Below are 22,131 nucleotides of genomic sequence, written 5' to 3' on the forward strand. Positions count from 1 at the left end.
GGCTATTGGAGAGCAGTGCATGGTGGGAGCTCAGGTGACACATACATAGCTGCTGCTAACCTGTTAGGTAACATGTCTGACTAGGGTGGAGTTACGTTTTTTTGTTTTCTTTCTTTTTTCATTGCCATGGATGAGCGGCAGTATTGTGAAAACACAACCCCTTCACCATCTCCTTCAATAATCTCCGCTCCCCTGATTCTGGCACTGTTGGTCTATTATTCTCTAGCCCCCACCATTCCTGAGCGATCTGTGTAGTTAGTGTCAGCACCTAATCTACCAATAAAGTGCAAAGGGCTGGAGTTCCTCTTTAATAATGGGGAATTCCAGGTGCTTATTTATTTAATTACATATCGTTTTAGTATTTAGCTCTCCTTTTCTTATACAGGGCTCCAAATCCTGTGCATGGGCAGCCTACCTAAACATGAGGACCCTACAGACAGAATCCCTATCCACTTAAGAAGCGGTTTACTAGACCCCGCAGACTAGAATAGATCGGCCCCAGTATAAAATTGGCAGAGAAAAGTTCTCCTTGCAGGCCTTTTGTCTCCGCCGATATAAGTGAATGCTAACGTAGCGTTAGACCGTATATAATCTGGAATAATGATCATGTTGTCATATGAAAGAGGAGATCAGTGGAAACACAGCCGGGATTTGGGACATTACATTACATATCCCAATCCCATCTGTTAACCAATAACATCTCTAGTACTATTACATGTGATCTTGGTGCCATATGAAAGCTGAAAATCTCATTTCTTAATCCCCCTTTTTATAAAGCCTGAAATCTGACTTTCTGAAGTGACCCCTCCAGCCTCCTCGCCTTATACAAGACCCCGACCCCATACTCCTAGGGACAGTACAGGATAAAGTAGTACAAGATTTCACGGAAAGGAGCCAAAATATATCAGTAAAGTATATTACAAAATGTATTATGACTAGAGATGAGCAAATACTATTCGAAACAGCTGTTTCGAATACCTTGCTCCATAGGAATGAATGGACGCAGCTGGCGTCCGGCCGCTTAACCCCCTGCACGCTGGCCGCTCCCATTCATTCCTATGGGTGCGTGGAATTTGAAACTACCGTTTCAAATCGTTATGACACAAAGTCAGAAAAACAAAAGGTGTCTGAAAACTTAGGCTCGCTTTAGAGCAGATTTCCAGAATTAGATATCAATAACTGATTCTTACATAGCCGAGCAGCTGTTTAAGGGTCTGTTCACACAGTTGTTTCCAGGCAAAAAACAAACAAAAAAAACAAGCTCCCATTCATTTCCATGGGAGTTGCTTTCTTTTTTATTTTTTCCTTTTTTCCTGCTAGCAATTTTTTAAACTAGCAGGAAAAAGAAGCGGCATGCCCTATATCAGGGGTCGGGAACGTACGGCTCGCCAGCTGTTGCAAAACTACAACTCCCAGCATGCATACTGGCTCTGCTGTTATTGGAACCCCCATGGAAGTGAATGGAGCATGCTGGGAGTTGTAGTCTCACAGCAGCTGGAGAGCGGAAGGTTCTCTATCCCTGCCCTATAGCTTCCTGCGGCTGACTCACTCCCGGTTGGGCCCATTCAGTCGGGCTTAATCAGGAGTGCATTGGCATCCCGTAGCGGCTAGCAGTGCGGAGAAATCACACTGCGGAAAATGTTTCTACCATGTGAACTAGCCCTTAAGGGACCGTGGTGTTTGGCTGCTGAGGGCTGCTTCATCTTCAGTCACATGGTCAGGCTGTAGCTCAGTCCCAGATGTGTATGTAAGCAGTGAAGAGACCACAGCAGTAACATGAACATCATGGCCTCTGCCCATAACTAATCAGTTAGTGAGCTGGGAGTCGGACCCCACTGATCTGATACTAAAGGACAGACCACTGTCTGCACAAGGGACACCTACATTTACTGTGACTCCCTCCATAAACCTGGTGCGAGTTATACCTGGAATCTGACAGGCACAGATTTTAATTTTTCCGCCTGAGACCTCGTAATAGCTCAGAGACCCCTTAATAACTCTGGCGTTCTACAGAGCATATGAGATTCTTCATTGTGAGCAGAGGGCCTCTTTAAGGTGTAAAGCTTCTGCATTTGGTGGCCTCTGACAAGACAGGGCCGAATCCAAGATTTCACCTACGTCTTGGTTCACTACATCAAGATTTCAGTCCTTTGTTAAACGTGAACACACAGAAGGAAAAATTCTAAAAAGCAAATCAGAAAATTGTTGGGACACTTTTGCAAAAACCTGTCAGTCAGTAGTTACATTGTCACAGTAAAAGGGTCAATGTAAACTGCATTTGGCCACAGCGGACAGACTGGGAGCAGGTCAGGCCAATAAGTACTAAGGGGCAGGTCCTAACATTAGTGCATGCAGCACCTCTGCACACTTATGTGTCTACAAGGTTACAGACTACAAGCCATCCCTGTAGTCCTGTTACTTTTTCATCTGTCCCCTCAAATTTGTAGCTTACCAAGAAAATGGCGGCGGGGGAAGGTCTCAGAATAAGACCCTATAGAGTCTGTTTGCAGTCGGCAAGAATGGACACACATAGGTCAGCCTAGGAGCTGTATACACAAAACAGTGGGAGAAACTACAATGCAGCGCCAGAACCAGCATAGGACCGCACTGATTTCTAATGGGTTCCGCCATGGCGCACGCAGCCTTATTATACCATCAGAAGTGACAATCTTGTGATGGGGCCTCTGATAGAGATGTGAGCAGAATCTAATCAGCATTTAGGCTGCATTCACATTGCGCTTGCATATCAATAGCTTGCCGTTCACTGTATATAGCAATATATATAGATGTAGCCAAATGATCCAAACATTTGCAATTGGTTAAACTGCTGCAGTGAAACAGCAATGACAAGGCATAAGAAAAACAATAAGGCCTTTTCATCGTCTTATCTTGATATCTCGCTGCAGCAGTTTAGGTTAAAGGGGTTGCTTGGGAAGAATTAATTTAACTACCAGGGCTCAGGGTTTGGGCAATGTCACAACCCCTGGGTCATGTGATCTGAGGAACGCCTATAGGTAACCTGGGGAGCGGAATATTGCCTTGGATCACATGACCCCCGGGGTCCCCATGGGACCAAGTAAGTAAATGAATACTTCCTGGACAACCCCTTTAACTCTATTACATCTGTATATCATGGATATATTCCTGACACCTCCCTCTAGAATACAGTGCGAACGTAACCCAACCTGTACCATTATGGAAGACTTCTGCCCTAGAGACTCCGTCACTGCGGCTCTCAAGGAAGCAATGGATGCAAAATCACTTTTTTATTTCATGTACCAGAATGTACACATTTTAATTAGGTCACAAAAGAGACCAAGAGATATGTACAGTAGCACTTAGAAGACGCTCGTCCGTTCAGACCTTGCTTCAGGATTCTGATTGTGCTTTCAGACAGAACATAAAGGAGTTTCCCGATCTTACATCCACCTCTCCATGTCTTATTAGTAGAGACACACAACAGCAGAGAAGAAAAAAAATAAAATAAAACCAATAAATAATACTCAAGCCCTCATATCGTCATGAATGAATTCTTCTTGGATGGAATGGTGCCGCTCGGCCGTCCACTCTTCCTCCTCCTCTTCCGTGCTCTCGTCTTCACTTAAGTCGTGACCGCCCAGCTCTCGCTCCGGCTCTCCATCCGCAAGATCCTGTGCGGCTTCTTCATTTGGCACGACCAGTCCGTTGTTATTGGAGAACGAGGTGGTTTCTTTCACCTCGTCCTCAATGTAGACTTTTTGATGGCACATTGGACACGTATCTTGGATGTACAGCCACTTGCGTAGGCAGAGCGCGTGAAAGTAATGGTGGCAGGGCGTCACCCGGGCCGACGTGCGGAACTCCTGATAGCAAATGGCGCAAACGTCGTCAATTTCGTTGTCGGAGACTTTGACTTCTGGAAGAGAGTTGATCTTCTTGACAGCTGTCCTGCGGTTGATGAACGTCTTCCACCCGTTCTTGGCTTGCAAGTAGATGTTGAAGTAGGCGTGAAGACACATCATACAAGCTCGGATCTTGCTTCCAGACTCAAACATCATTGTGTAGGCCCCATTGCCGAACATAATGACGCCAAAGATGAACTCTATGATGCTGCCGGTGGAGCGCACGTAGTACACGTAGTCGTCCAGCTTCTCCCACACTACACTGTAGTGGCCGTCGATCATGAACAACGTGTACACCGTCAGGGAAACGATGACTTTAAGGCAAAGTTCAACGCAGAACGCCGTGACGGCAAATAACCAGGTGTTGAGGGCGTAGTAGTGCCACAAGACACAGCTAAGGAGAATTGGAAGCACAAAGAGGAATACTGAGACCAAGAGCACCGGGAAGTGCCTGCGAAAAGAAGAAACATGGGAGGCACTGAGTGACATTAACACGGGGTCCGTCATTCCATGGATAAAATGTAAGATGGCAGTCAACAGAAGGCACATGTTCCGACAAAGGCGGATAAGTCTCTCTTCAGGCTTTAACCCGCTCAGGCCAGTCTGTAGGGCTAAAATAAAGAACAGGACGGGAGCTACAAAGCCAAGGCGTTTGTCTTCTTCTTCGGTGGAACCAATGAAGGCGAGTATCCCGAGTCCGAGGTAATGTGCTATAGAAGAGATCACAGCACTCATCCCCAAGACAGTCAAGGTAGAGTCGCAGCCGCTGATTATGAGATGGCAGACCAGTTCCCAAAAGTCGCCCCACCGCAAGAAGTAGGAGGCTTCTGCTGCGCTGCCATCTGATAACCTTACCATGTAGACCAAGAACACAGCCTGGGTCGCTAGTCTAGTCAACCAAAAAACTCTCAACACGTCGGGGAAGTGGATTTTTTTCCAGGCGTCTTCCACCATGACCTGCAGTCCGTAGACTTGGTACATGTGCTTCAGCAGGAGGAAGGTGTACTTGGTAGAGTAGTAGAACCATTTGAAGCGCAGGGACAGGCAGACCGCCGTGTAGATGGCGAGCACGAGGCCGGAAATGATGACTAACGTTTCCTGCACCTCGTATGGAAGTTCTACGATGGAGCCCACAGTAGGCACGAGCATATTCACAAGGATGAGGTGAGAGTACCGAGAATTGATCTCCAGCAATGTGAGGAATCCTATGCCGAATACTAGCTGTAAGACAATCAGGGGCCACAGGGAAGATCCGCTGAAGGAGAGCTCCGCCAGTCTGTAAGGTGACTTCAAGGTAATGTGCAAAGTGGTATAATAGTTGATCAACACTGACGTTACAGCAATTACGAGGGCCATGCTGATGGTGTAAAACTTGAAAAGTGCTCTCCGGGATAACACAAGGACTACGGCGGACGCCAGGACACCTGCAAAACACAATGAAGGGAGATGGGTTAGTACTCAGCCCTCAGAAATCACATTCTAAAATTACTTTACATTGGGTTTCAATTAAACAAAATTTTGGCATTTCTATGGTAAGAGACAAACCTAACCTTGTATAGTCCGACCCTGCCTAACCTCGTATAGTCCGATCCTGCCTAACCTCGTATATGCCTAACCTTGTATAATCCGATCCTGCCTAACCTTGTATAATCCGATCCTGCCTAACCTCGTATAGTCCGATCCTGCCTAACCTCGTATATGCCTAACCTTGTATAATCCGATCCTGCCTAACCTCGTATAGTCCGATCCCGCCTAACCTCGTATAGTCCGATCCCGCCTAACCTCGTATAGTCCGATCCCGCCTAACCTTGTACAGTCCGACCCCACCTAACCTTGTACAGTCCGATCCTGCCTAACCTTGTACAGTCCGATCCCGCCTAACCTTGTACAGTCCGATCCTGCCTAACCTTGTATAGTCCGATCCTTCCTTCCCTCTCTTCTATCTGGTCCCTACTTTATGCCAATATACCTTCAGTGGTAGAGAGCAGATAAAAGGGAATCAGACTACACAAGGTTTCATTGTTGTCTGTTACCATGGAGATATATGGGTCTGCATGGGAGCTGTGAACAGAAAACAAAATGTGTAGTTTAAAAGCTAACGAAAGGTTCATTTATTTTTCATTTCTGAGCAATAAAAATAAATAGTTGGTTGGACAGGTAGACACATCCTTTAACAACAACCGTTCACAGTTCTATGGAAAGATGTAGAATAATTAAGGGGTTCTCCCCAGACTTGGGCTCCATGCACACGACTGCAGATAACTGTATAGACCCATTCAATGCTACAGACCCATGCACACTTCTGCAGTTTTTACGGCCGGGTGTCTGGGCCATAGAAAAGAACCGCATATTATGAAGCCTGTCCTATTCTTGGCCGCATTTGCAGTACACACAAGTGTAGGGATCATTCATGTCCTTTTTGCAGATCTGTGATTTCAGACAACACCGAGATTTATTTTTTTCTGCGGACGGTAAAAACCTGCGTAGTCTTCAGGTACGTGATCAATGTGATTGGTGGGGGAATCGATACCCAGGACCTCCACCTCTTCCCTGTGCTAATATCACATTCATCCATCACATGGCAAAGAGGCCACTCAAGAGAATGGGGAGTTAGGCAGGAGTTACAATACCAAGCATGGCCCCTAGGACAGTGATGGTGAACCTTTAAGAGATCGAGTGCCCAAATTGCAACCCAAAACCCACTAATTTATCACAAAGTGCCAACACTGGAATGTAACCTTAATAATGTGCGGATGCATATTGCAGACAATTACGGACTTGCAAAATAAGGTCATACGAATGGAGATTTATAGAGCTTTCTGCTGCACAGTGGCCCCCACACAGTACAATCTGCTGCACAGTGGCCCCCACACAGTACAATCTGCTGCACAGTGGTCCCCACACAGTACAATCTGCCGCACAGTGGCCCCCACAGTACAATCTGCTGCACAGTGGCCCCCACAGTACAATCTGCTGCACAGTGGCCCCCACACAGTACAATCTGCTGCACAGTGGTCCCCACACTGTATAATCTGCTGCACAGTGGTCCCCACACACTATAATCTGCTGCACAGTGGTCCCCACACAGTACAATCTGCTGCACAGTGGTCCCCACACAGTACAATCTGCTGCACAGTGGTCCCCACACAGTACAATCTGCTGCACAGTGGTCCCCACACACTATAATCTGCTGCACAGTGGTCCCCACACAGTACAATCTGCTGCACAGTGGTCCCCACACTGTATAATGTGCTGCACAGTGGTCCCCACACTGTATAATGTGCTGCACAGTGGCCCACATACAGTATAATCTGCACCACAGTGGCCCCCACAGTATAATCTGCTGCATAGTGGCCCACATACAGTATAATCTGCTGCACAGTGGCCCCCACACAGTACAATCTGCTGCACAGTGGTCCCCACACAGTATAATCTGCTGCACAGTGGCCCCCACACAGTATAATCTGCTGCACAGTGGTCCCCACACAGTACAATCTGCTGCACAGTGGCCCCCACACAGTATAATCTGCTGCACAGTGGTCCCCACACAGTACAATCTGCTGCACAGTGGCCCCCACAGTACAATCTGCTGCACAGTGGCCCCCACACAGTACAATCTGCTGCACAGTGGTCCCCACACAGTATAATCTGCTGCACAGTGGCCCCCACACAGTATAATCTGCTGCACAGTGGCCCCCACACAGTATAATCTGCTGCACAGTGGCCCCCACACAGTACAATCTGCTGCACAGTGGTCCCCACACTGCATAATCTGCTGCACAGTGGTCCCCACACACTATAATCTGCTGCACAGTGGTCCCCACACACTATAATCTGCTGCACAGTGGTCCCCACACACTATAATCTGCTGCACAGTGGTCCCCACACTGTATAATGTGCTGCACAGTGGTCCCCACACTGTATAATGTGCTGCACAGTGGCCCACATACAGTATAATCTGCACCACAGTGGCCCCCACAGTATAATCTGCTGCATAGTGGCCCACATACAGTAAAATCTGCACCACAATGGTCCCCACACAGTATAATCTGCTGCTCAGTGGTCCCCACACAGTACAATGTGCTACACAGTACAATGTGCTGCACAGTGGCCCCCACACAGTATAATCTGCTGCACAGTGACCCCCACACAGTATAATCTGCTGCACAGTGGTCCCCACACAGTATAATCTGCTGCACAGTGGCCCCCACAGTACAATCTGCTGCACAGTGGCCCCCACACAGTACAATCTGCTGCACAGTGGCCCCCACACAGTACAATCTGCTGCACAGTGGTCCCCACACAGTATAATCTGCTGCACAGTGGCCCCCACACAGTATAATCTGCTGCACAGTGGCCCCCACACAGTATAATCTGCTGCACAGTGGCCCCCACACAGTACAATCTGCTGCACAGTGGTCCCCACACTGCATAATCTGCTGCACAGTGGTCCCCACACACTATAATCTGCTGCACAGTGGTCCCCACACACTATAATCTGCTGCACAGTGGTCCCCACACACTATAATCTGCTGCACAGTGGTCCCCACACTGTATAATGTGCTGCACAGTGGTCCCCACACTGTATAATGTGCTGCACAGTGGCCCACATACAGTATAATCTGCACCACAGTGGCCCCCACAGTATAATCTGCTGCATAGTGGCCCACATACAGTAAAATCTGCACCACAATGGTCCCCACACAGTATAATCTGCTGCTCAGTGGTCCCCACACAGTACAATGTGCTACACAGTACAATGTGCTGCACAGTGGCCCCCACACAGTATAATCTGCTGCACAGTGACCCCCACACAGTATAATCTGCTGCACAGTGGTCCCCACACAGTATAATCTGCTGCACAGTGACCCCCCACACAGTATAATCTGCTGCACAGATGGGTGCTCAAAGAGAGAGGCTCCGAGTGTCACCTCTGGCACCCGTGCCATAGTTTCGCCATCACGGCCCTATGATATGTACATTGTAGTGCTTAGTATTCAACAAAGAGGCCGCAGCGCTTGCCCAAACTCTTCAAACAGGTTACTCGTGGAGGGTCCAGGGTGTTGACCCCACCGATCACATATTGTTGATCTTATATTGCAACACATAGGATTCGGGCAGACTTTATTGCACGACAAACTCTTACAACTAAGGTCACACGTAGTAAAAAAAAAAAAAAAAAAGTTGACTGTCCATAAGGAAAGGGATAACCAGAGCCAATTTTTCTCAGCCTTAGGTTGTAAATTCTTTGCTAGATGTCTTTAAATAAAAGTCTACGAGTAACCGGGTCCAAGTGTCAAAGGTGTAATTACAGAAATACTAGAGAGCGATCCCCCCGGAGCGGAGCGATGTGACTGGGCAGCGGGTCCGGTTACTTGGCAGAAAAAGGCGTCTTAATAATTTATAATAGCAATATGTTAATGGAGGCGGCAACATCATTATTGTAATGAGGAAGTAGGGGAAAAAAAAGGGATCAAATAGGAAATTTACATGAAGGAAAGAGACGAATGAATGGACGTCCTCATCGGTAGTCAGATGACAAGAAACATGGAGATCCGTCCTTAATCCCGTCTGAAGATGTAGGACGGAAGTCACGGACAAGTGGGAGACCTTGGGCTTATGTCAACCGCAGCAGAGTATCGGCTGCCATAAACAAGGCCTACATTCTGCCCATGGCTTCACACATAGAAGTGATGAACTTCCTACAGCTTCTGTATATACAGAGATAGAAGTATATGAGTATACAGGGGACTGTAGTGGGTGCAATTCACCAGTATACGGGGGACTGTAGTGGGTGCGATTCACCAGTATACGGGGGACTGGAGTGGGTGCGATTCACCAGTATACGGGGACTGTAGTGGGTGCGATTCACCAGTATACGGGGGACTGTAGTGGGTGCGATTCACCAGTATACGGGGGACTGTAGTGGGTGCGATTCACCAGTATACGGGGGACTGTAGTGGGTGCGAGTCACCAGTATACGGGGGACTGTAGTGGGTGCGAGTCACCAGTATACGGGGGACTGTAGTGGGTGCCATTCACCAGTATACGGGGGACTGGAGTGGGTGCGATTCACCAGTATACGGGGGACTGTAGTGGGTGCCATTCACCAGTATACGGGGGACTTTAGTGGGTGCGATTCACCAGTATACGGGAGACTGGAGTGGGTGCGATTCACCAGTATACGGGGGACTGGAGTGGGTGCGATTCACCAGTATACGGGGGACTGGAGTGGGTGCGATTCACCAGTATACGGGGGACTGGAGTGGGTGCGATTCACCAGTATACGGGGGACTGGAGTGGGTGCGATTCACCAGTATACGGGGGACTGGAGTGGGTGCGATTCACCAGTATACGGGGGACTGGAGTGGGTGCGATTCACCAGTATACGGGGGACTGGAGTGGGTGCGATTCACCAGTATACGGGGGACTGGAGTGGGTGCGATTCACCAGTATACGGGGGACTGTAGTGGGTGCCATTCACCAGTATACGGGGGACTGTAGTGGGTGCCATTCACCAGTATACGGGGGACTGTAGTGGGTGCCATTCACCAGTATACGGGGGACTGTAGTGGGTGCCATTCACCAGTATACGGGGGACTGTAGTGGGTGCGAGTCACCAGTATACGGGGGACTGTAGTGGGTGCGAGTCACCAGTATACGGGGGACTGTAGTGGGTGCCATTCACCAGTATACGGGGGACTGTAGTGGGTGCCATTCACCAGTATACGGGGGACTTTAGTGGGTGCGATTCACCAGTATACGGGAGACTGGAGTGGGTGCGATTCACCAGTATACGGGGGGCTGTAGTGGGTGCGATTCACCAGTATACGGGGGACTGTAGTGGGTGCCATTCACCAGTATACGGGGGACTGTAGTGGGTGCGAGTCACCAGTATACGGGGGACTGTAGTGGGTGCCATTCACCAGTATACGGAGGACTTTAGTGGGTGCGATTCACCAGTATACGGGAGACTGGAGTGGGTGCGATTCACCAGTATACGGGGGACTGGAGTGGGTGCGATTCACCAGTATACGGGGGGCTGTAGTGGGTGCGATTCACCAGTATACGGGGGACTGTAGTGGGTGCGATTCACCAGTATACGGGGACTGTAGTGGGTGCGATTCACCAGTATACGGGGGGCTGTAGTGGGTGCGATTCACCAGTATACGGGGGACTGTAGTGGGTGCGATTCACCAGTATACGGGGGACTGTAGTGGGTGCCATTCACCAGTATACGGGGACTGTAGTGGGTGCCATTCACCAGTATACGGGGGACTGTAGTGGGTGCCATTCACCAGTATACGGGGGACTGTAGTGGGTGCGATTCACCAGTATATGGGGGACTGTAGTGGATGCGATTCACCAGTATACGGGGGACTGTAGTGGGTGCCATTCACCAGTATACGGGGGGCTGTAGTGGGTGCGATTCACCAGTATACGGGGACTGTAGTGGGTGTGATTCACCAGTATACGGGGGACTGGAGTGGGTGCGATTCACCAGTATACGGGGGACTGTAGTGGGTGCGATTCACCAGTATACGGGGGGCTGTAGTGGGTGCGATTCACCAGTATACGGGGACTGTAGTGGGTGCGATTCACCAGTATACGGGGGACTGTAGTGGGTGCGATTCACCAGTATATGGGGGGCTGTAGTGGGTGCGATTCACCAGTATACGGGGACTGTAGTGGGTGTGATTCACCAGTATACGGGGGACTGGAGTGGGTGCGATTCACCAGTATACGGGGGACTGGAGTGGGTGCGATTCACCAGTATACGGGGGACTGTAGTGGGTGCCATTCACCAGTATACGGGGGACTGTAGTGGGTGCGATTCACCAGTATACGGGGGGCTGTAGTGGGTGCGATTCACCAGTATACGGGGGGCTGTAGTGGGTGCGATTCACCAGTATACGGGGGGCTGTAGTGGGTGCGATTCACCAGTATACGGGGGGCTGTAGTGGGTGCGATTCACCAGTATACGGGGACTGTAGTGGGTTCGATTCACCAGTATACGGGGGACTGTAGTGGGTGCAATTCACCAGTATATGGGGGGCTGTAGTGGGTGCGATTCACCAGTATACGGGGACTGTAGTGGGTGTGATTCACCAGTATACGGGGGACTGGAGTGGGTGCGATTCACCAGTATACGGGGGACTGTAGTGGGTGCCATTCACCAGTATACGGGGGACTGTAGTGGGTGCGATTCACCAGTATACGGGGGGCTGTAGTGGGTGCGATTCACCAGTATACGGGGGGCTGTAGTGGGTGCGATTCACCAGTATACGGGGACTGTAGTGGGTGCGATTCACCAGTATACGGGGACTGTAGTGGGTGCCATTCACCAGTATACGGGGGACTGTAGTGGGTGCGATTCACCAGTATACGGGGGGCTGTAGTGGGTGCGATTCACCAGTATACGGGGGGCTGTAGTGGGTGCGATTCACCAGTATACGGGGACTGTAGTGGGTGCGATTCACCAGTATACGGGGACTGTAGTGGGTGCCATTCACCAGTATACGGGGGACTGTAGTGGGTGCGAGTCACCAGTATACGGGAGACTGGAGTGGGTGCGATTCACCAGTATACGGGGGACTGTAGTGGATGCGATTCACCAGTATACGGGAGACTGGAGTGGGTGCGATTCACCAGTATACGGGGGACTGGAGTGGGTGCCATTCACCAGTATACAGGCACAAGTTCACCTAAACTCTTTACACAGATCTTATCAGGGATGGCTAATGTACTTATGTCCTATATAAAGGTGCAAAGGTTGATGCGATACGGCTACAAGTGACAGCACAAAGTACAGCGTGCCGCCCGCTACCCGGTGCCGGGTACAGGAGGCCTTATAGTAATGTAATACTGACACATGGCGGGTACACAACACTGGCCAATATCCCAAATAACGGTGCAGAGGAGCGGCCCACAGCAACCAACTGGGAATGTGCGGGGTTTTTCCTTTGTCAGGACCTGTTATTTGCAGACACATGATATAGGGGTATTGCCCTGTGTATGATAATCCATCAGATGGCGCTGTAATGGGATCAGTGGCACTGACAGGACAATGCGACGCTTATTTCTATATAATCTGTGATGTCACGAGGCAGACATGCGACCAGGGCATCCTAATAATAAAGCGCGGGCTGATAGGTCAGGGACATGGCATCAGGCCAACGGCTCGGCATCTGGGCAAGACATTAGTACTGTGCAGCGGTCACAAGACACGCTCTGGGGTGACACGCTGCGACCCCAGCCAGTATCTGGAAGGAAATAGATACAGGCTGACCCCAAGGATGACTTGCTGTTATACTAGTGATGCGGCGCTCCATGTACGAGAGAGCTGGGAATCCTATAGTGAGTGCGACTGGATGACAACACCCAGCGGACTGCTAGAGAAGGGTTAATATCCCCAATACAGATGAAGCGGACTAGAGGAATAAAGGTCCTAGTGGCCAGGACTCAGTTGGGGGCTGTGAGGTGACCCCCTGACACTCAGCACATTGGATAGCGTTTGGCTCTTGATCCCTGTGTGTCTGTAGGATTAATACCAGAGATCAGTGCAGGACCTGATCATGGGCATTGCTGTCGGGTCTGGTCTATATAATACAGCTATGACATCCGGCATAATAGGAAGACAGATTTTGGGCTAAAGGGGTTTGTCCAGGACTTGATATTGATGACCTGATTGGGAAACAACAATGCAAAGGCCGGATTAGACACACAGGCCGTTTGCACAAGTCTATTGTATAATCACTCATTGACGGGTTTGGCTACGTGACCATGGACCTGAAATGGGTGAAGGTGATCCGATCTGTTATGAGGCCTAATGTCACCGTCACACCAGAGGACACCCAAGAAACAGACAATAGCCATAAGAGGAAACTAATGCAAGTCATCCCTGATAGCAAAGATTTCTAAATGTTACATGAGCAGGCCAAGCGTGCCCCAAGCACTATGGACGCCCCACCCAAGGAGGAGCTTATACCGCATGGTACTTCACGGGACCTATGTGACTAGAAAGCCAGAGCTGCAGCATCAGCCATTAAAGGGGTTGTCTGTGATGAGACAACCCCTTTAAAGTAAAACTGCATTCTAAAGATATACATGTTTATCAATGCGGCCCCATTTTCACCGGCCCGTCTTTCCCTGGCGCTCACTTCGCTGTGATTGGTAGAATATGGCCTTTGCGGGACTCCTGACCACTGATGTGTGGGTCATATCTACACAGTAAGGGCTAGTTCACACGGGGGGCAAGGAGGCGGTTTTTGACAATGGTGGTCTATGGAGACCACTAGCGAAAAAAAGAAGCGGGCTGCCCCTCTTCAGGCGGCAGCAACCTCTGGAGTCGGCCCATTCATTTGAGCTGATTACGGAGGGGGAAGCCGCGACTGCGACGGTCGTGGCAGGCGGGTTTTGACCAGAGAGTGACACGCCTCCCCGCAACAAAATCCGCCCCCGTGTGAATGAACCCCAACACCAGGCCGGGCAGCTATTTTGTTCATCATCTTCCAAGAAACTTCTCAGAAACAGAAAGTGGAACCTTTGGCAGTGACAATTTGACCAATAAAGTTACTTTTGTACAATCAGTCCCTGAGAAGACAATTACGAGGCTGCACTTCCTGCTGTCACATTTACAGGAAAGCTTTATAGTTGAGTCACCTTCCTCCACACTCAGGTTTCTCTAGTCGCCGCCATGACAGGGGTAACCACCCAGCTTTCTCAGACCCCTGAATGTAAAGAATGCAGCACTGCAGGGGTCAGGGACTATTGGTGCCGCTCACATTCAATTGTTTCTCCAGGCGCTTTCATCATGATTGTCAGCAGGAGGTAGTGGCCATATTGGTCATCACCCAGCTTTCTTAGCCTCCTGATTGGAAATTCTGCAGTTATGCAACAATACACACTCATACCACTAAGCACATCTGTCATGCAGGAGACAGGGAAAGCTGAGTAACCTCCTCAGTCATGGATGAAACGGCAGCCATATTATTAGCCACCCAGCTTTGCCAGGATACTGAAAATACATTTTTTCACAACGTAACATTAGACATCCAAGTCAAATATTTCACCTCGACGTAGATTCATCATACAGGACCCAGGGAAAGCTGGGTATCAGCCTTTGCAAAACAAAGTGGTGGCTATACTAGTTGTCACCCAAATATACAGTCATGTGACCATGTGTGTACTGACACTGACAAGTTGGGTGCGAGCCATAGTGACAGATTAAGCGGCTGCCATACTGCTAGTCACCCAGCTCTCCCAGAGCCCTGAATGGAAGTTCTGTAGTGTTACTCGGTAGTGGACATCCAATGTTACTTCATCTCTAGGCACATTTGTCATACAGCTGGCAGGGAATGTCAGACTCTGCAGCAGCCATATTGGATGTCACCCAGCTTTCCCAGACTCCAGAACAGAAATCCTGCTGTATTACACTATAGTAATAATAATAGAACAATAACTGTACAATAGGCATCCCGCTCCCGGATATCTGTCAGTCTGTAGACCGGAAAAGCTGGGTGACAGCCTCAGTGACACACGAAACAGCAACCATCATGGCCGTCACCCAGCTTTCCCAAGATAAGAAGTGACACGTGACTAACAGACGTCGTAACAACCTGACAGGAGGGGACGAGCCCGGGGCACCGTCTCCTCGGGGTGTTACACGAACATGGACATGCCCTTGAAGTTCTTACCCAGCAGCCTGAGGATGCCCTGCACCAGGATGGACACGTACCCCGCCGAGGCATCATGGGAAGAGTTCAGAATGGCATCAATGATGAAGACAGGCGGAACCCGCAAGGCCACATCCAGCACAGCCCTGACCCGTTGACCCACCACTAGTAACTGAGGGGCCGCCATGGGCTACCCGTCTGCCGCCCCCTGTAGGGGGATGCGGGGTCTTCCTTGGTGGGTGAAGAACCCCCGCTTCCCCGGGGCTACTTGCCGCCGTTGCCGGTGTGTTCTAACCCTAGTTCCATGCTCCCCGCACCTGCCGAACGGCAGCCGCTGCGTCACAGCCCGCCCGCGACGCACGCTGACGTAACAGCCATGGGGAACGTGAGGCGTCAAATCCACGCATGCGCATAACGATTCTTTTTTTTTAACCGCAACTTTATAAAAACGTATACATACACAAAGCGCACATATGAGATTTTTTTTTTAAAATAACTTTATTTTAACCAAACAAAATACACAGATGAGGTACATTGGCTCCATTTATTTTTACTTCCCTCATGTAGCCATGTTTTCCAATCTGTGGGTCTCCAGCTGTTGCAAAACTACAACTCCCAGCATGCCCTGACATATGGGCATGTTTTTTGTCCAGTTGTATGGCAACTCATACTTACCAATTCTCCTTCAACCCCTCCTACCCCCACACAGCCCACCCCATGTGCGCCCCCGGCCTCCCCACCCCTGCGCCACCTCTGTCCCACTTCCCACGCCACCGGCCCCCGCACTCCCCCACTCCGTTTGCTCCCGGCCCCCCTCCACGCAACTTTATCAATGTGGCCATTTAGGTAATATTAGTGAAGATTGCCCCATTTCCCCCTCCCTCTTCCCACCCCCGGCGTACTCCCGGGAAGGCCGAACCTTATCGACGCGTCGCGGCCCCATGCGCAGGCGGCATGTTCGGCACTGGGCAGGCTGCACATCACATGGCAGTTTTGGCCCCGCGCTCTGTGGCCAGCTGCCTTCGCGAGCACACGCAGGCAGGCTGCACATCAGACACCATGTTCGGCCACTTGCTCCGTGTTCGACTGCCTCCATTATAGGTCTGCCCACAGTATCGCGCGATCCAATTGGTGAACGGCTCAAGGACCTGAGATGACATCATCTCGGGTCCTTTAGCCTTCACCAAGTATACATTCGTTGCGCGTGGTCAGGAAGCCCGGGGACTGATGGGGATGGAAAGTAGCCTATGTTCTAATCCGGGTGCCATTCTATCTGTGTGTGAAATTTGGGCAAAATCTGTTTGGCCGTTTTGGCGTGATTGAGGAACAAACATCCAAACACACAATATTAGTAGGATAATATTATGGCGGCTATTTAAGCCACGCCCCTTGAAAATATGATTATGTGTTTGGCGAACTTGTTTTGTTCGGACCAAATACAGTCAAACTAGGACTGCTATGAGCAGATGCCCAGGGGAGGTGAGCAGACATAACATATAGTGTTACTCACCTCCCCTGGGCTCCGGTGCTGCTCTTGGTCTTCTTCTGGTCTCCTGAATGACATCAGGAACCGCTGAGGCCTGTGAGTGATCCTCAGCAGTATATGGCGCCATGACGTGAGGACACTGCAGAGACCAGAAGGGTACAAAGACCACTGCCAGAGCCCAGGAGAGGCGAGTAACACTGTGTTTTGTGTCTGCTCACCTTCCCTGGGCCTCCGATTATTATACTCTGGGGTCTGAAGTGACTCCACAATATAATAGTAGTCCTATTAGAAGAAACTGCAGGTAAAGGCTCGTGAATATTGCAATAGCCAAAATAACATACACAAAATCTCGTCCGGATAGACAGACGCTTTTGGTTATTTTCCCATTAGTTGCCCAGGACATATTCTGCATTTTATATGCCAGTCATGTTACAAAAAATGAGTAACAGGTACATTGCGTGTCCACATCACATGTGTGTGACACACAACAAAAAGGGCAGTGTCATAGCTCAAAAGGCATCGGGTCCTGATAAAGAGGACATGGCCTTCTGAAAAAGTTTCACGGGCCAAGGCCTCCAAAGGTTGTCAAGTGTAGTTTTGAAGTTGGTAAAATAGGCAGGTTTAGGACTCCTCCCTGGACGAGGCTGTAGGTACATTACATGGCCACTGTGAAGTGAACAAGTCGGTTTAAACAGAGGAGTCATGAGTGTGTTGGTCTTCTATTGATCACTTATAGATTATCAATCCTGAAGATAGGTCATCCATGAAAATGAGCTGGAAATCTCCTTTAGGCCGAGGCCTCACCTTGCAGAAATGCAGCTTTTTTTGTTGCAGATTTTGTTGCAGTTTTATAAGTCAAAGCCGGGAGTGGATTGAGTAGAAGGGAGAAGTATAAGAACTTCCTATATATTTCTCATTCATTTTTGGCTCAAAAAACCGCAGCAAAATCTGCAACAAAAGCGGCTGCGTTTCCGCAAGTTGGGGCCTTAGGCCAGGGCCCCATGTGGCAGAAACCCTGAAAAATCGCAGCGTTTTACAGTAAGGGCAAAATGGATGGGATTTTAGCGACTCCCATGCCAACTTGGCGGTAAAACCTGCGGTAAGGACACGCCAAAACCGGCACATTTTTGAAAATCGCAGCATGTCAATTATACCTACTAAACGCCTGCATTTTCTCCATAGGTATAATTGTAATAGAAAGTCCACAGAGGAAAACACTTTCTGTTTAAAGCGCTGCGGGAAGAACCGCAATCAATTGCCGCTTCGGTCTTTCCCATAGCACTTAATTAAGCCTTAATTAGGGCACATTATTAATAAGGGGCATTATTTTAGGGGGACACAGAGGTTTTGCTAATTTAAGGGGCCACATGGGGGTTACATTATATATCTTATACTGTGGGTAGCAGCAGGATGGGTATTTTATGTAGGTGAGGAAAATGTGGGCTAGGTGCCTGGAAAAGTGAGGAGACAAAGATGTCTGTGTTGCAACCTTTACAGAGACAAGTCACAGCTGGAACAAATGGTATTGGCAGTCTAGTCCATATGGAAATGCGAGACATTACAGTCAGAGACATCACCTGAAAGTCACTAAATGTTTATTAACGGCTGACGCCCGTGAATCGGGGTGAGGCCATGGAAACGTACTTGTTTGAACTGGTTGATGGGAAAAGCTCAGTATGGTGGCCAAAAGCAGGTCTTGCTGTAGCATGGAGCAGACCTTGGCACGGACAGGGCCCGAGTGTTTGTGAATAGAGATGAGCGAGTACTGTTCGGATCAGCCGATCCGAACAGCACGCTCGCAGAGAAATGAATGGACGTAGCCAGCACGCGGGGGGTTAAGCGGCCGGCCTCCGTCAAAGCGGAAGTACCAGGTGCATCCATTCATTTCTATGGAGCGTGCTGTTCAGATCGGCTGATCCAAACAGTACTCGCTCATCTCTATTTGTGAACTGTGCACCGCTGTTTGGTCCAGTGCCTCATGACAGGTCCTGATGGCCGGGGCCCTACGTGGATCCTGGTGCTGACCACACCAGAGCTGCAGCAGGTGAGAGAGAGGTTGATCCATCAGTGCAGGATACCAGGGGCGCATCTCCCATGAGGCGACCTGATGACCTCAGGCGAGCCTCATGGAATAAACCAGGGGACGTAATATTTTTCTCTAATCATCCGCTACTTATTGTATTATTGCAATAAATAGCAGGCAATTCTTTTTACCCACCTATCCACTCTCCGGGGCAGGCTGACCTCTGCTGCCACCTCCAGGCGGAGCTGCACTTATGTCACGAGGCTGAAAGATGCTACTTCCAGTGTCTTCAATGTCAGCTACAGCACCCCCTGGAGGCGGCAGAAGAGCTGTCCTGGACAGGAGTGTATTGCAATAATATAATAAGTAGGGGCTGATTAAAAAAAAGAGTCATATACTTAGTTGGGCCAAAAAAAAAGGGAGTCATATACATTTTAAATTGAAAGGAGAATGCAAAAAAAAGAAGCGCCCCATAGACAAAGCAGTATGGTCTTCTTTATACAGCTTGATTGCAATAAACTCCCTTCTCCTCTAGGTGGCGCTACTTACATTGTTATATCATATGACTAGACAGCGATGCATGAAGTGTCATACAGGAGTCTAGTATTTCTATGGCATTGTTAATAGATTGCAATGGACAATCCCAGATAGTACACACTTGACATGACTCATGACATGGACTCATTCTATACCAGTACTGAACATGAGAACGGCCTGATTGTAACCTCATGTCTCTTGGGTTTGAGCAGTGCGGAGAACAATATGACAGTTTCCGGATAACTTTTTTACTTTTAATGGGTTCTTCTTCGTACAGCTCCAGGGCGCTGCAATAAGGCAGCTTCGGCACCTCTACCTGCAAATTCTGTGCAATTCTTTGACCATCAGACTGATATGCTGGGATCACAATAGAATGGATTTTTTTTTTATTGCAGATTGTGAGTGCCATATAGGGATCACAATGTACATTTTTTTCCCTATCAGTATGTCTTTGGAGTATGGGAGGAAATCCACGCAAACACGGGGAGAACATACAAACTCCTTGCAGATGTTTTGTCCTTGGCAGGATTTGAACTCAGGACTCCAGCGCTGCAGTGCTAGCCACTGAGCCACTGTGTTGCCCCTAGAATGGATTTTTTGTACCAGCAAATTTGTTTCCCAAAACAGAATCAGAATCCCAGTATATGTACCCAGCCCCGCAGATAGGCATATGAGGGTCACCTGCATCAAACTGTGTTTTCACCTTGTGAATCGCTGTCTCCATTGTCGTCATTGACTTGTGTAGGTGACTACAATCCCATGGGACCCCAGAGATCAGCTGACCACACACCAACCACTGAGGGGGACAGTATACTGTATTTTGGGCACTATTGGGTGGGGTCCAGATATAACTTTGCTATTCTATTCACAGAAGATCCACATTTGTTACATAACCTTTCAGCAGTTTAGACTCCTTGGACATTAACCATAAAATGTCTTTGTGAGAAGCCTCTTCCCCAAAGTCAAGTCCCTTTGATATAGCAGATAGTTTGTTCGTGAAAAAGGTGCCAATTCCAGGTGCCCATTGCTATATAGCTTGTGATGCCCCTGCCCTTGTAGAATAAAATAACCTCCAATTGGGCATGAAATGAACCAGAGACAAATATCAGAGGTTACTAAAATCTCTGCTGTTCTTGTGGAGCCGTGACCGTAACATTGTAGCATTGGTGACGTCACAGAGACGGGGTAATAGAGAGCTACAACATGGGATGATAAATTGCTGCGTATCCAAAAAGTGCAAACTTTTTATTAGACATTACATATGGCTGACATTGGAAAAAACTTTTAAAAATAAAAATAAAAAAATTTCCTATGATATGCATGCAGTACTCCAAAAAGAGCACTAGATGGCGAAATTATTCTATGGCGGAGGAATAAACCCCTGATCTCTGTACAATGATAACATATGGATAATACAGCAATGCTATACTTACCTGTATCATAAGCTAAGACTAGAGATATTCTGTGTATTTTTAAGATGTTCTTATCTGTCAACACGGCAAAAAGTCATTTCTTAATCCTATTTAGCAAATACAATATGACTCAACCCCATCTGGATCTTTTTCAGATTTCACAATGGGAGGGGAGGCGGTCTATAGGTATGAAACACCTCCTTGTATGTATACAGACGTCCTGCTAACAGATCTTTCTAGTATAGTCAATTCCATCTGGAGACGTATTATTAGGAATATGGGTAAGAACACACACCACTTCTTCCAAGTTTAACAGAGCTTGTAAGATATAAGTCACATTCTAACATAAAGACTGATGTTCCCAATGTGTGAGGACCACAAATTAAAGCAGGGGCTCCAGCAGAGATGGCAGAAGGACTCAGCGTCCTGCACGATCTTGCCACAGCTTGGACGTCCCTGCCGATTAGGCCCATTAATCCAGGCTTAATCAATAGAGGAAGCATTCCGTGGCGGCGATCCCATGGCCGAATACGGTGCAAAATTGAAAGGAATGTCTCTTCATTTTTGGCAGTGTCAACACACCCTGAGGCTAAGGCCCCACATTGCAAAAATGCAACTTTTTTTGTTGCAGTTTGAGCCAAAGCCAAGAATGGTTAGAAGAGGAATGGGAACTATATATGAAGTTCTTCTACTTCTACCTTTTGCTTAATGCACTGCTGGCTTTGGCTCAAAAAACCGCAACAAAATCTGCAACAATGTGGGGCCTCACGGGACATAAACGCCGCGATTTGCCCGCCGCAGAGACGCTGCGGGAAAATTTGTGGCGTTTTACAGTGCAAGCAAAGGGGATGGGCTCATCCCTACTTTGCGGGAAAAAACGCAGTGCGGACACGCTGTGATTTGCAAAGCCGGTGGCTTTGCCGTAGATATAATGGGAAGAGAAAGTCCGCAGAGGAAAACTCCATGAACTTTTTCTTCAAAGTACTGTGGAAAGAAACGCAACGCGATCACGTAGCGGTTCTCTCCACAGCGCTTTATCACTGCGTTTACATCCCGCGGGGTCCCGGCCTAAAGCTGATCTCACGTTCACTACCTCAAGTTGTTTACCGCTTCCCTT

At 48.8% G+C, this 22,131-nt stretch overlaps 1 protein-coding gene across 2 annotated transcripts; it reads right to left on the reverse strand.

Moving 5' to 3' along the window:
* Positions 1 to 3,253: 3,253 nt before the first annotated feature.
* Positions 3,254 to 15,937, reverse strand: RNF139 (ring finger protein 139). Of its 2 annotated transcripts, none has more exons than XM_075270113.1 (2): positions 15,619 to 15,937; positions 3,254 to 5,305 (listed from the first exon to the last, which is right to left on the reverse strand). In XM_075270113.1, the coding sequence occupies exons 1-2, from the start codon at positions 15,632 to 15,634 to the stop codon at positions 3,504 to 3,506; spliced, it is 1,818 nt and encodes a 605-aa protein (XP_075126214.1). In that variant the 5' UTR covers positions 15,635 to 15,937; the 3' UTR covers positions 3,254 to 3,503. The 2 variants fall into 2 exon arrangements, with proteins under 2 accessions (XP_075126214.1, XP_075126213.1); XM_075270112.1 differs by having other exon boundaries at positions 15,578 to 15,937.
* Between the last annotated feature and the right edge of the window lie 6,194 nt (positions 15,938 to 22,131).

This window comes from Leptodactylus fuscus, chromosome 4 (genome assembly GCF_031893055.1).
Source record: "Leptodactylus fuscus isolate aLepFus1 chromosome 4, aLepFus1.hap2, whole genome shotgun sequence".
Taxonomy (NCBI): domain Eukaryota; kingdom Metazoa; phylum Chordata; class Amphibia; order Anura; family Leptodactylidae; genus Leptodactylus; species Leptodactylus fuscus.

Excerpts from the sequence above, each read along its gene's own strand:
- RNF139 (XM_075270112.1), bottom strand. The coding sequence starts at position 15,743 with ATGGCGGCCCCTCAGTTACTAGTGGTGGGTCAACGGGTCAGGGCTGTG. Across the intron at positions 5,306-15,577 it reads GGGCATCCTCAGGCTGCTGG|GTGTCCTGGCGTCCGCCGTA; the intron begins GTAAGAACTTCA and ends TGTGTTTTGCAG.